The 14,319-nt window shown below is 50.6% G+C and overlaps 1 protein-coding gene across 1 annotated transcript; it reads right to left on the bottom strand.

Moving 5' to 3' along the window:
- Nucleotides 1–8,210: 8,210 nt before the first annotated feature.
- Nucleotides 8,211–11,849, bottom strand: LOC125942054 (uncharacterized). Its single transcript, XM_049659968.1, has 3 exons — nt 10,905–11,849; nt 9,596–9,815; nt 8,211–9,064 (listed from the first exon to the last, which is right to left on the bottom strand). The coding sequence occupies exons 1-3, from the start codon at nt 11,847–11,849 to the stop codon at nt 8,400–8,402; spliced, it is 1,830 nt and encodes a 609-aa protein (XP_049515925.1). The 3' UTR covers nt 8,211–8,399.
- Nucleotides 11,850–14,319: the final 2,470 nt, after the last annotated feature.

Raw genomic sequence — 14,319 nt, 5'->3', positions numbered from 1 at the left:
TTTAGGCAAAACTTTGACACATTAGATACACACCCATTCCGAGCAGGGTTACTCAGCATGGTCCCAACACCTGCTGAAACACCTTCGCTCACATGAAACTCAGATCCAGCTGTCAGAGGCAGTCACGGACGTGGATAACCACCTCCTACACCTCTGGGAAGCCCATCGCAGCCTCGTCGATCCGCCGCTGGCGACGCCATAAACATAACACAAAGCTTAAAGCTCGAATTTCCGAGCTCACCCAGAGAGCGGCCGAGTACGCGGCCCAACTCGCCGACTCCAACTGGGTGGATAGGTGCAACACGGCCGCGCGACAAATGTCCAGCCGCAACACATCGCGCCTCTTTCGAGCCCTCATCGATCCAACTCAAACACGAACCGAAACACAGAAACATTTGCAGAGAGCGATGCACGCTTTCCCTGGCAACACAACTCAACTGGCACAGAAACTCCGGGACCAGTATCTGTGCACAGCCCAAGACTCCCGTGGGTCTGCGTACTCTTATGCAGGCAGAGAGAACACGGAACTGGATCAACCGTTCCAGCTCCATGATCTGCGGGCGGCCCTTGCCAAAATGAAACGAGGCACTGCCCCGGGAAGGAATAAGGTCACCGTGAAGCTTCTGGTGAACCTGCCCGACACGGCATACCAGTCCCTCCTCCACTACATCAATGCAATTTGGCGCGGGGACACCCCCCTGCCAATAGACTGGAAAACGGCTCTGGTAACCTTTATTCCTAAAGCAGGCAAACCAACTGACACAGATAACCTCCGCCCCATCTCTCTCACCTGCTGTGTGGGCAAACTAATGGAGACAAGGGTGCGGGACCGGCTATCTGCATATCTTGAACACAAAAATGTGTTTGCGGACACCATGTTCGGATTTCGCCCACACAGATCCGCACAGGATGTCCTCCTGCAACTCAATCGGGACGCCCTTGACCTCCTCGAATGCCCCCATAATGACCGAGCAGTAGTCGCCTTGGGTCTTAAGGGAACATTTGACAACGTAACACACGAGATCATACTCACTCACCTAAATCAGACCGACTGTGGCCTCAGCACATTCCGATACATATGCCAATTTCTCACGGATTGACATTCCTACATCCGCATTCAAGACAGAGAGTACGGTCCTTACCTACTCGGCACGCGGGGAAACCCCGCGGGCGCGGTACTTTCCCCACTACTTTTCAATCAGGCCATGATGCACCTGCCGGTCCAGCTGGGTAGTGTCGCCGGCGTACAGCACGCCCTGTACGCCGATGACATCACCCTGTGGGCCACGCAGGGCAGCATAGCGGACATTGAAACTAGCCTGCAAACAGCGGCGACGATAGTAGACCACTACGCTCACCGCTGCGGTCTTCAATGTTCCCCCCCAAAATCAGAATTTGTGCACCTCCCACCCTCGCCGAAGTGCACAACTCAAATCTCTCTGTCTCTTGACAGTGGTCCCATACACGAAGCTGAAGAGATCCGGGTACTCGGACTGTACATCCACAAACACAGACGGCCAGATACTACATTGGCCAAACTCCGTAAGGTGGGGGACCAGGTGGCTCGCATGGTCCACCGGGTTTCCAACAAACGCGGGGGGTTACGAAGTAAGGATGCCTTGCGGCTGGCAAACCCCTTCGTCCTTACCTACTCGGCACGCGGGGAACCCCCCCCCCCCCCCCCCCCGGGCGCCCCCGGTACTCACCACGGGGGATGGTACATGGCGGCGTTAGTTCACAACAGCAACACAGTTAACGGCCCCACCTTTAGAGCCCGCAATGAAACACACGCGGAAGAAGTCGCCATCGCTCCCGCGGCCTCACATTCCGATTCGAAATACACTATCACCGACTCGCGAGGGGCCTGTCGGAACGTCGCACAAGGCTGAACCCCCTCTCTAGCCTATCATAGCTACAGAAATTGCATACGGGATACGGACCCCGCACACCGTTACCTTATATGGTGCCCTGCTCATCAGGGGTTAGCAGGAAACGAGGCAGCAGACGCAGCCGCCCGCACGCTCCCCCACCGGGCTGTTTTCTCCTCCCCACCCAATCAGGAACCCGATTTTAATCCGGCCTATCCCTTTAAAGAAATTACAATATACTATCAAGATAGTCATCGCCTTTACCCCCGCCCATGTAAAGGTCTTAGGAAGGACGATGAGCAGCTCTTTCTCCGCCTTCTAACCAATACTTTGCTGTGCCCGGCAGTTCTAAAACATTTTGACCCGTCCTTTAGTGGCAACTGCCCACACTGTGGTGCGGTGTCTTCAGACACCTATCACATGGTGTGGGCCTTCCCCTCCAACCCGGCCATCCCCCCCATTCCCAACCCAACCCGGGAAGACTGGGAGGCGACCCTGCTCGGCTGCACGACTTACAGGCCCAACAAGCCTTAGTTGGGCGAGCCCAGGTGGCGGCTACCGCCACTGGGGTGCCGAACTAGGGACTTCGACCCAGTATTTGTAAGGACTTCCTGTCCCTCCATAGCGAAATAGATGTTTTCACCACCACCACCCTCTGTACGGAAGGATAACCAAGAATATTCACGTGGAGTCACTTTGTGCTTATATGGCTGCTTCTAGCGGGACGCGGTATTCTACCGAAGAAAAAATAGACGTGGTACTTGCAATGGCTGAGATGAATGGCAACGCTTCATTGGCAATGAGGCTGTACGCGGTTCGCCACCCACACCGTCCCCTTGCAACTAGGCCTACCTTCATAAACGTGTTTCGGCGCTTTCGCACAACAGGGGCATCGTCTGAGACAGACCAGGAGGACAATCGTCTATGAAGACTTTGAAATGCGTTAAGCATCACGTAACGTCGATGCCAGAGCTTAGCTTCCGAAAGATTGCCGATCAGTGTGGTCGCCGCATTGGGACAGCTCGCAAATGTGCTAAGAAAGCAAAATTTCCATCCCTATCATATTTACCTTCACCAGGACCTAAGTAAGGCGGACTTTGAAAGGCGGGTTGACTTCTACAGTTGGGGCCTGATCAAGGTCGATGAAGAAAAGGACTTCTTAGACAGAATAATTTGGACAGATGAAGCTCGGTTTTGCCGCAATGACACTGTGAATATTTACAACGCACATTACTGGTCACAAGAAAATCCGCACTGGCTGCGGCAGCACAAGCATCACGTTCGCTGGAGTGTGAATGTGTGGTGTGGCATACTCGGGGACAGGGTCATTGGACCTTACTTTTTTGAGGACAACTTGAACGGAAAGATGTACAGGGAAGAAATATTAGGTGTTGTCGTCGACGACTTTGTCTCCAATCTTTCCGTGAATGACCTGCGCTAAGTGTGGTTCCAGCACGACGGAGCCCCACCGCATTTCTCCACAACGGCAAAGAGCTGGTTGGACACACGTATTCCACGAGAGTTGATGGGGCGTGAAAGATCAATGTTATAGGCCGCCGAGATCCCCTGACCTTTCTCCGTTCGACCGTTTTCTTTGGGGCTACGTTAAAGATAGAATTTATGCAACGGAGCCCTAGCGATGTCACTTGAAGCACAGGATAATATCTGCCTGTGCGAGCATCCGTCCTGAGCAGAGCATCCGTACTGAGCAGAGTTATCGAGTCGACGAGAGAGTGGTTTATGCTTTGTGTTGCTGTGGAAGGGAGGCATTTTGAAACATTTTTAGGGCATTGACATCTTGATATGGTTGAAGTATTTTCATGAGATTTGTGCATGACCACACCAAACGTAAAGCGGCAGTATGAAATATTCGTTAGCATAGCTAAAACTGTTTCTGCTGTTGATGGTGCAGTTGCTTTTGATTTCAATAAAACTTCCAATACTTGGAAATCAGCAGTCACTTCATTTGCGTAGCCGACAGCAAGGACCATGCCCGATCGTCTAGTTACCATTACGCATGCGCACTGCCCTCCGGCTTCTCCGCTCGCGCCATTATCTCAGCATGTCTAACTGCCTGGTCTGAGCACATGCGCGTTACGAAAACGCGGGGAACAATTACGAGTACATCTTCGGCAGTGGTCAGCTAAGTGGCCGACGCCTGCTAGAGCGTTTACAGCGGTCCCGGTGCTCCCTAAGCCGGTCATTCAGGCATCGGCCAGTCTGACCAATGTAGCACTTTCCACATGAAAGTGGAATCTTGTATACCACCCTCACATTGCAGTTAACAAAGTGGGAGACATGTTCCTTAGTGCATGTACCTTTATTCCTGGCGTTTTTAACCAACCTGAATATTCTTGCGAACTTTTCCGGGGCTGAAAAAACGACACCGCACATGTTCGCCACCTCTTTTAGGCGGTGCGACACCCCGTGGGCGCCCTATGGCACAGCCATAGGGCGCCCACTGGGACTTGCGTTAGTGCCCCGTAGTACACCCCTTCGTTGCGCATTTAATTGTCTCCTACGTGGCACATTCGTTTATGCGTTTGTCTGCGCATTTTTTAGCATACTTTGCATGTTTGTCTGAATAAAGCTTTTCAGTTGAAGTCTAGCGCTCTGTCCTGTCCCACCCTTTTTACCGTTAGTCTTGTTCGCGCAAGTAACTATGTCACATAACCTGCATCACACGAGCTAGCCCAACTTTCTTCTATAGTTACTCAGGAGAGAGCTTTGAGCCGATCCCAACTATTTTGCATGCGTAATCATGCGAACGACAATAGTCAGATATCTCGGAGCACAGACACGCTAGAATTCTTCCAAGTGATACTACGTAGAAACACGACTGTCTTTAACTTTTCAATACAAACATACCCACTTACTATAGTCAACAAAAAGTAAATATTCAAGTTTAGCTAATCGGGTTGCTGACAGCGATAATTGTCATCTCACTTTGTGCCCCCTTAGTCACATAACTTATTTGCCCAGGTGATGTTCGCGTGCTTCCCAGTGCCTAAATTTAACAAAACATAAGGCTTAATTTTGAACCAGTGTTGTACACGTTTCTCTAAAACAGGAACGAAAGCTCATTCCTCATTCCTTCCCAATATTGTAACGCGCTCCCGTTACAAGTTCCTTTTATGCGAAAGGAACGCGTTCCAGTTACACTTCGAACATTGGAACGTGTCGTGACATTAACGTTACATTTTATGATTCTTTAATTAAAATATAGTGTCGGATAATCCTGAGGCGAAATAAAATGAGCAATTTAAAGCTCACATCGAACTAGGTATATTATAGGAATTTGAACATCACCGGCAGCAGATTATCTGGAAATAAGAAGAATCGAAAGAAACGCTCCTATAACATTTTTTTTTCAGGGAGTATCGCACATACTCCAGACATGTCTAACTGCAACTTTGGCGCTCGTCTATTACAAGTACAACACGTATGGCACTTTCCACTTCGGTCTTCAAATTCGCAGGTGCGGCGCTGCGCTTCAGATGCTGCGCCACTGCGCTGCACTGCGCTGCGCCACTGCGCTTCAGATGTGGAAACAGAAAGTTACTCACATGCACCAATATAATTAAATTTCGTGCAGAAGAAGCCACATCGAAGGAAACAATACATAGGCGTTTAATGAATTCTAATGCAATATTGCAGTATGAGTGGGAAAAAGAAATGTCCAGAATACATATTCGCAACTTAGTTAAGTCCCTTGTTTGAACTCAGCAAGAGTTGCATCTCGATGTTGGTGCCTGACAGACGAACCCGTTTTTCAAGCGAAGCTTGTATTGCCTCACACGTGTTGGTGGTGGTGGTGTCACGCTAAGCCCCTATCGAAAACGTGTTGAAAACTTGCGCCTCGTTCCCTTGGTATATACCAAAATTGGCATGGAAGGGTGCGAATGTATGACTAACGTGACTGATAGGTCATGGCATCATTAGCATCACATGCTCGTCAGTTACGTCACGAATAACGATAATAAAATCACGTGTGGCGCATACCCGCATTGGATATGCGCGTATGAGCCAGGGACAAGAAAGAAAGAAAGGAAGGAAGGAAAAAAACGAAAGGAAGGAAGAAGGAAAGAAAGAAGGACAGAAAGAAAGGAAGAAATCACGTAGGGCTCATACGGGGCCACACATGGAAGGAAGAAAGAAATTTCAGGTCCACTCCTAAAAAGAAATTTAAGCTCCACTCCTAGAATAGAGCTAGTCTGGGGAAAACTGCGCGGGCGCCGGATCACGTGACACGCTCGCCCAATCAGGGTCGTTTGGTGTGTCACGGGGAGGGAAAGGAAAAGAAAGGGGCTTGGAGCGCGCTGCGCCGGGCTTCCCTCGCCTCAGATCAGTTTTGACGTCCGGATGGAAGGGCCGCGCGTGGTGCCTTCCGCCGAGGAACAGGCTGCGTTTGAGTGACGGCACCGCGAAGTGGCTCGGGAAAGGGCTCGTCGTCGACGAGCTGATTTTAGTGAGAGGGCTTCCGAAGGCCAGGCGAAACGTCTGCGAAGAGCCGCGCACCCCTAGTTGCGGAAGCGCGATGTTGAGGCCAAACGTCAGCGAAGAGCCGCCGACCCCGAGTTTAGGACAAACGAAGCAGTACGCTTGCGACAGCCTGGTCTTGCTACAAGTTCTTATTATCCGTATTGTCGCTACGGGGAAAGGGCTGGTGATTTTTTCGTCAGCCCTTCATTGGCAATGTTGAAGAGCCGTTCCACCGAAGCGCGTAAGGGTACTGCCGTGTTGTACTTGAGGAAAAGTTGGTTCAATCCCTCGAAGTTCTTCATCTGCGACAGCAGGTAGCCAACTGGTACCAGCAACTACCGCGAAATCTCATCCTGTGGCTCGGCTGGAAGGGTTCGGTGCCCGTGAGGACTGCAAACTTTCCATCCACAGCGAAGTCGCTCGAGTGGCGCTGCGATACTGACGTCATGGTTCCTTTGCGGCAGGCCGGCATGGGGAAAAGAAACTACAGGAGGGAGCGTCACCTGACAATCTTGAAGCCTAGTAATAAAGAAATACAACGGAGAACTCACGAAAAAAATGCCCCACAGTCACGTGACAGGTAAGCGGTAGTTCTTTGCGCCTCACGTGGTCGCCTATCCGCCCTGCGTGATGTGCTGCGTACGTGCGTGCGTCTGTTCAATGCCGTGGAACATTTACAGAAGGAACTGCGTTCCCCCTGCCCTTCTTCATAAACGTAACTAGTTACCGTTGCAGTTCCACCGACCCTTAATGGAACGGTTGCTCACTAAAGGAACTAGTTCCAGGAACACCGTTCCGTACAACACTGTTTTGAACACCCTGTATATTGAGCGACTGCCCCAGGCTAAAGCCTAGGGCAGAACTCCAACTTCATAACACTTCAGACTGGGAGGTAGCGGTGTCCAGCTCGCATCCCGCGGTACAACTGCAGACCGTCAACTGGACTTTGGAGGTCGCCAAAAGTCAAGGGCTTACGGCCATCTCATGCCGCCTGGCAGAAGAAGGAACGCAGTAATTCCAATAGCTCTACATCTAATGAAAATAAAGTTTTACCTCCTCCTCCTCTACCTATAAATGTAGGTAAACCGCCATTCAGTAGTCGCCGATCATTCTTGACAATTAACTCGTTAATATCTGCCCAACGATTGTATTGGGGACGGCAACCGCATCGCGGATTGTGGGCATTATAACACAAATGATGCACCGCACCAAGACACTAAGCATTCAAGTAGTGCGGTACCTGAAGAAGGTGTAGGCTGGCTGTATATGCTTGCCACCGTTGTAGTCACACCCCTAGGCTCACAGTAACACCTGGACACTCAAACTCATCATAACAGATGTCGTTTGTGTCCCGTGAAATCCAAGCCAGCACGTACGTACACTGATGCTTTCGAAGAATTGCGCGTAGGCGCCGCGACCACACACTGGAAAGAGCCACAAGTTGGTTCCACACATCGAGTGTTACTGTGTACACCCACGTAGCCTGGCAGTCAATATTCGTCTTTCCTTACGTTAGTTTCCTGAAGCGGTATAACATCTGGTGGAGTCTTTATAGCGATGAGTCTAGATCAGCGTGTCGCGGTCGCAGTGACCTGACATTCCATTGCAGCACAAATGGGCGTGGCTGCTGACAACAGCTAACATTGTTTGCTGTAAAACGTCTAGTGAGGGCCGTCAAGGACAGCAAGGAGGGCCTCCAAAACTTGCTCTGCTGTTGATGCTGCTGGCGTCTGGCGACCGGCGACTAGAGATCTGATGACGTTGACAAGCACCTTCAGAAAATTTACAAGTTGCACATCTGTATCGAGCGTAATGCACACCGTGATCACCACACGAAGAAGCATTTATTGAAGACACGGGAACGCATATATAGCCGCGCTTGCGCACAGCGTTGCTCTCCTTGTTCGCCCAGTGTTGCTGCCTTGGCTGGCCGTTGCATCCTCCTTTCTTTGAAGAAGGAAAACACTGAAAACACAGATAGGACTGAAAGCATTGAAAGCACTGAAAGCACTGAAAGCACTCAACATCGATGCGTAGCAGTCGACACTCCTAGGCTGTTTCAGTCTGCTGGAACCCGTGCGTGTAGGCCAGGCGGTCTGGGGGTCTTCGCGGTCTGGTAGATCGTCGCAGTGAATCTGAAATGTTGGGCACTCCTGGTGTGCCTGCTGGTGGTCGGTCCTGTGTGGCCTGCGGAGGTTCTTGCCTCTGCTGTGTGACAGCGCTCGGAGATGAATCAGGGGCGTCGTCGCAGTCGTCCGCCTGGTAATGGATGGTTCGATAGAACGCTTCTGGTGTTTTGCGAAGGTGCTGTCTATTTCGACGGAAAATCCGGCCATCCTCAGTCAGAACGGTGTACGATCTCGGGGCCACGAGATCTTGGACTTGCGCTTTGATATCCCATCTACCATTTCGGAGGATTCGGACGACGTCTCCCTTCTGTAGCGGAGGTAGTGGTCTTCCTGAGGTCCTTGCCTGAGCATGTTTTTGAACGAGACCTGAGGATGACGCTGAAAAATTTGGAAGTAGCGTTCTTAGACTTCGTCCCATTAGCAGTTCCGATGGTGAACGGCCATCTTCGAGAGGACACACCCTGTAGTTGAGAAGGCCCAAATAGAAGTCCTCTTTCTTGGTCTCAGTCTTGCCCAGAAGCCGCTTGACCACTTGTACGCCCTTCTCGGCGAGCCCATTGGACCTGGGAAAACGTGGACTTGAAATCGTATGCACAAAGTCATAACGAGCCGCAAAATCTTTAAACTCTTTTGACGCAAACTGCGGGCCGCCATCACTGCAAACTTCTAGTGGTATTCCATGTCTTGCAAAGATCTGACGTAGTTTATGAATGACAGTTGTTGCAGAGGTCTCCTTCAGGTGCTCGACTTCTGGAAAATTAGAGTAGGCATCATAGACAACCAAAAAATGCTTTCCGGCGTGTTGAAAAAGATCTGTACCAACTCTGGCCCATGGCATGTCTGGAACGCTGCGCTGGCACAGGGGCTCGTCAGGCTGTCGATAAGCAAACTTCTTGCAAACGTCACACCTGTCAATGAACTGAGCAATATCTGTTGACATTCCTGGCCAATACATCAACTTGCGAGCCCTCGATTTGCATTTTCCTAAGCCGAGATGCCCTTGGTGCACTCGTCGCAGCATCTCCGTTCGCATGCTTGCAGGCACGACTACTTTGGTTCCCTTGAGGAGTACTCCGTTGACTACAGAAAGTTCTTGTGTGAAGGACTTTAGTTCACCTTCTATAGGCATTGATGACTGCAGCCTGGAGATAACGTCTTGCGCCGTTGCATCACTGGCAGTTGCTACCTGCAGACGGGATAGGGTGGCCGGTCCGACGACGGCAGTCAGGGCGCCCACGGCATGAACTTCAACGTCCGTTGTGCCTTTTTCTGGTTGTTCCCGTGATGGGATTCGTGACAATGTGTCAGCAACAACCAATTTGCTGCCTGGAACATACTGCAACTCAAACTCGTACTTGAGCAGTCGAAGAAATAGTCGTTGCAGACGCGGTGGCATGTCGCCTATTTCCTTCTTTGAAATTGCCAATAATGGGTTGTGGTCGGTTTCGATAACGATATGTCTTCCTATGACATAATCATTGAACTTTTCACAGCCGAATGTTATGCCCAGGGCCTCTTTTTCTATTTGGGCGTACCTTCGCTCGGTTTCTGTGAGTGCCCGCGACGCGTAGCCTACCGGGCGCCAGTCTCCTCCATGTTGTTGGAAAAGCACTGCTCCGAGTGCAAATGCTGACGCATCCGTCGACAGTTTTGTGGGAAGCTCGGGATTAAAGATAGCCAGGACGGGCGCTTCCGTCAGCATCATCTTGAGCTGCGCCCACTCACGCTCGTGAACATGCGTCCATTCGAAAACTGTGTCCTTTCTAATCAGGCTGCGCAAGGCCTCAGTGTGGGCTGACAACAGTGGCAAGTACTTGCCGAAATAGTTCACGGTACCAAGCAAGCGTTGAACGTCTTTCTTGGTCGTTGGCGGAGGGTGGTTTAAAACGCACTTTATCAGGTCGGGATCGGGCTCAATACCTTTGGAACTAATCTTATCACCCAAGAAGCTGATTTCAGTGCGTCCGAAAATGCACTTTTCTGCATTCAAAGTTAGGCCCTCTGCCTGTGCCCTTTCCAGCGCTTTGAACAGGCGTTCATCATGTTCCTTTTGCGTAGAACCCCACACTAGCACATCGTCAATGTACACACGTGTTCCCGGGAGGTCGTCAAATATCTGGCTCATTGTACGCTGGAAAACTTCGGGTGCAGATGCAATACCGAACGGCAGTCTGAGATACCGATACCGGCCAAACGGCGAACTGAATGTGCAGATTTCTGATGTCTTTTTGTCGAGAGGAATTTGATGAAAACCACTGTTGGCATCGAGTCTGCTGAAATACTTTGCATGCGCTAGATCCCCTTCGATTTCTTCCCGACATGGCAACTGAAAGTGCTCTCTCTTCACCGCCCTATTAATTGCTCGCGGGTCCATGCATACTCTTAAGTCCCCATTTTTCTTCCTCACGATAACCAGGGGACTTACCCAGTCTGATGGTTCTTCCACCTTCTCGATGATGTTTGCAGCATTCATCCGGTCAAGTTCTTTCTTAAGTGGCTTCTTGAGGGCGAAAGGTACACGCCGGGTTGGCTGTACCACAGGGACAGCGTCCTCTCGAAGCACCATTTTGTACTCGCACCGCGTCCTGCCAATGCCAGTGAATAACCTCGGGAATGCCTGCTTTAGGCTTCCATATGCCTCGCTGCTGTCCACCGCGTTCACTCTGTTGACCAGACCAAGTTGCTCACTTGCCCCGAGGCCCAGAATGGCTTGCTTCTTCTTTACTATGAAGAACTCAAGTAGCACACGCCGTTTGTCTAACTGCACGGCGAGGCGAACCTTGCCACTGTGTGGTATTTCGCCACCCCCATAATGGCGCAGGATGCTCCTCGTGGGGTACGGCTGCTGCTTAGTTCCGAGCCTTTTGAACAGCGAACGCGGCAACAAGTTAGCCTGCGCTCCCGTATCGACCTTCAGCTGCACATCAGTTCCTTCAATGTTCGTTGTTATAATCCAGTCGCGACTTTCGGGGCCACGCTTACTTTCCGTCGTGCTGATCTCCAGAACGTCGAAGTCACTGCCACTCTCCGCTCCTTCGAACACGTCATCAACGGCTGCTCGCTTGCTTGTACAGCAGGCGGCGAAGTGATTAGGCTTCGTGCACTTGTTGCATGTCTTGCCGAACGCCGGACACTTCCTTGGCGCGTGCGAGAAGTTGCAGTACCGGCATTTTTGGCATCCGCGTTTCGCTTGCGTTCGTGAAACAGGTTCAATCTTGTTTTCCTCCATCCACGCCCTATTTTGCGATTCGGCAAGTTCCTCAGCTTTGCAGCATTCTACTGCTGTAACCAGCGTCAAGTCTTTCTTTCGAAGAAGTTTTTCTCGCAGGGAAGTGCTGCAAATGCCATACACGATTTGGTCCCGCAGCATGGAATCTCGCAAATCCCCAAAGTTGCACGTTCTTGCTTTTAGTTGCAGATCCCGAAAGAACTGTTCAAATGGCTCTCCGTGTGCCTGACGACGCGAGCGGAACACATAGCGTTCGTAAGTCTCATTACGCTTAGGCAAGCAGTAGTTTTCAAACGCTTTAACCAACGCGTTGTAGTCATTAGCTTCCTCCGGTGATAGGTTCAGGGTATTAAACACGTCAATAGCTTCTTGACCCGCAACATGCAAAAAAATTGCAGCTTTCTGCTCCTTACTGCGTGGCTTCGTGGGCTCCGTTGCTATCAGGTACAGCTCGATGCGTTGCTTGAATGTCTGCCAGGACGCCGCTGCGTTGTCGCCCACTTGCAGTGGCTCAGGCGGGGGTAGGTCGGTCATGGTCCGTGAGCGAGCTACACTTCTGACACCATGTATCGAGCGTAATGCACACCGTGATCACCACACGAAGAAGCATTTATTGAAGACACGGGAACGCATATATAGCCGCGCTTGCGCACAGCGTTGCTCTCCTTGTTCGCCCAGTGTTGCTGCCTTGGCTGGCCGTTGCAACATCGTCATTGGCGGACACCGGTTTATGTGCTGTGGACACTGGTTCATGTACTCTCCACTGTGGTCGCAGTCTTTGTAGAGACTTGTTCCGACAATTTCGATGGCAGGGCTGGCCACGATGACTCTGAGAGGTGGAAGGTCCACTCCACTTCTTTTCGAGGCGTTTTGTCTTTGCCATTCTTTGAACGCACTGTTTTTTTTTTTTTTTTTGCTTAGTCAAGGCATTTCCAGTAGCAGGACCAGCAATACGGTGGCGCGTGCTTTCATATCCTGCTGCCTTCATCTTGGCTTTTTATTTTAGTGCCCTTTGTTCGTCCTTCAATGAGGGACGTCCTTTATCCGTTGCCAAATGCTTGACTTCAGAGTTAGGGCATTGATATTTCTGACTTTCACAGGAACCTACCTGCTGGTTTCCACCGCATTTGGCACAGAACAGATCTCTGGTGCAAAAGCCCTGAACATGACCACTCTTAAGACATTCATGACATTGTAAGGGCCGTGGTACGAAAGGCAGAACAGGATAGCTCACAAGCCCAGCCTTTATATGACTAAGCAGCTGTCGACAGGCAAACAGTATCTTCATAAACTTTGAAGGACCCAAACTACGAACGCTAATTATTTTGCATGGTGCCGTGCAAACGATCCTGCTCTTAAAAACGTCGTCTTTGAGATCCAAGTCGACATCAGATACGGCACCAGCTGCTATATGCGCCCCCTGTAGTATGTAGGGTCGTGTGTGGACACCGCAGATTTCAGGCAAATCAAGCAGAGTTTCCACCATCTTATCATCTGTTGTGTCAACGGCAATAACATTTTCCCAGTGGTTTACGCGAACTGCTTGGATTAGTCCAGGGGCAAGTTTGAAGAAGAAATCAATAAGTTTCTGTCTGGAGATAGCATTCAGGCTTACCATCGCGTCAACGGGCATGAAAGCTACTGTCGTAGGAACGATGCTGTTGTTTATGATAGTGGCTTCGCTTGAGGACGATGCCGGAGACGTCCGTCTTGGACGGCAGTGCTTGGCAGGTATGAAAGCATACGAATCTCCCGATCTTGAGTCAGAAAGCTCAGAATCAGCAGCGTCTGATCCTACTGAGGAAATGAGCGGTTTCGGAGCCGTGGACGGTCTGTGGTGGCCGCCAGAGAAGTCCAACACCTTCTCTTCCCTGTCAAGCTCTGCGGGGACGATCTCCCAGCAGAGTAGAAGTCTTCAGGGTTCAGCACAAATGTCATTGCCTGTCACTGATGCACGAAAAGCACATAAATAAAGAAAAACTTCATCCCCAGAAGAAATCAGCAACCGAGCACGAAACTTCGCCAACGCAAAGGAAGAAAGCGGTAAGGAAGCCCATGAAAGGGAAGAAAGTGGAAAGGAAACCCATGCAAAGGAGGAAAGAGGAAAGGAAGTGCCGTCTTAGCGCGCAACGCTCCGGGAGGAGTGTAGAGGAGGGGGCGTTCCACTTCGGGCAGTCCGTGCGGTCACGCGCGCCCGCCCAGGCCGCTGTTTGTGAAACACACTTTGATTTGATTTATTATGTTCCTAGTAATATCGGCCGAATGTTGTGGTTAAGTGAATCTTACTGAAGTACTAAAGCGCCGAACAGACGACACAAGAAGAAACACGCACGAGCGCTTACTAACAACTGATTCTTTATTGACAGGAACACAAAAATATATGCGCTAATATATGCGCAGGACCAGCCTTCGTCACTTCGACGAAGGCCGGTCCTCCGGCCGAAACGTCAGTCAATAGATATGCCATAACGTTCGTCTATTTTCCTTTTTTTGAATATTATACCTTCGGGTCCGGCGCGAAACCCTTCGTCTTGTATGCATATATATATATATATATATATATATATATAGACCCTTTCACTGTTTACAAACATAGGCCCTGCACGGCTTC

Source organism: Dermacentor silvarum, unplaced genomic scaffold (genome assembly GCF_013339745.2).
Source record: "Dermacentor silvarum isolate Dsil-2018 unplaced genomic scaffold, BIME_Dsil_1.4 Seq9633, whole genome shotgun sequence".
Taxonomy (NCBI): domain Eukaryota; kingdom Metazoa; phylum Arthropoda; class Arachnida; order Ixodida; family Ixodidae; genus Dermacentor; species Dermacentor silvarum.
This window is presented reverse-complemented; position numbering and strand designations above follow the sequence as displayed.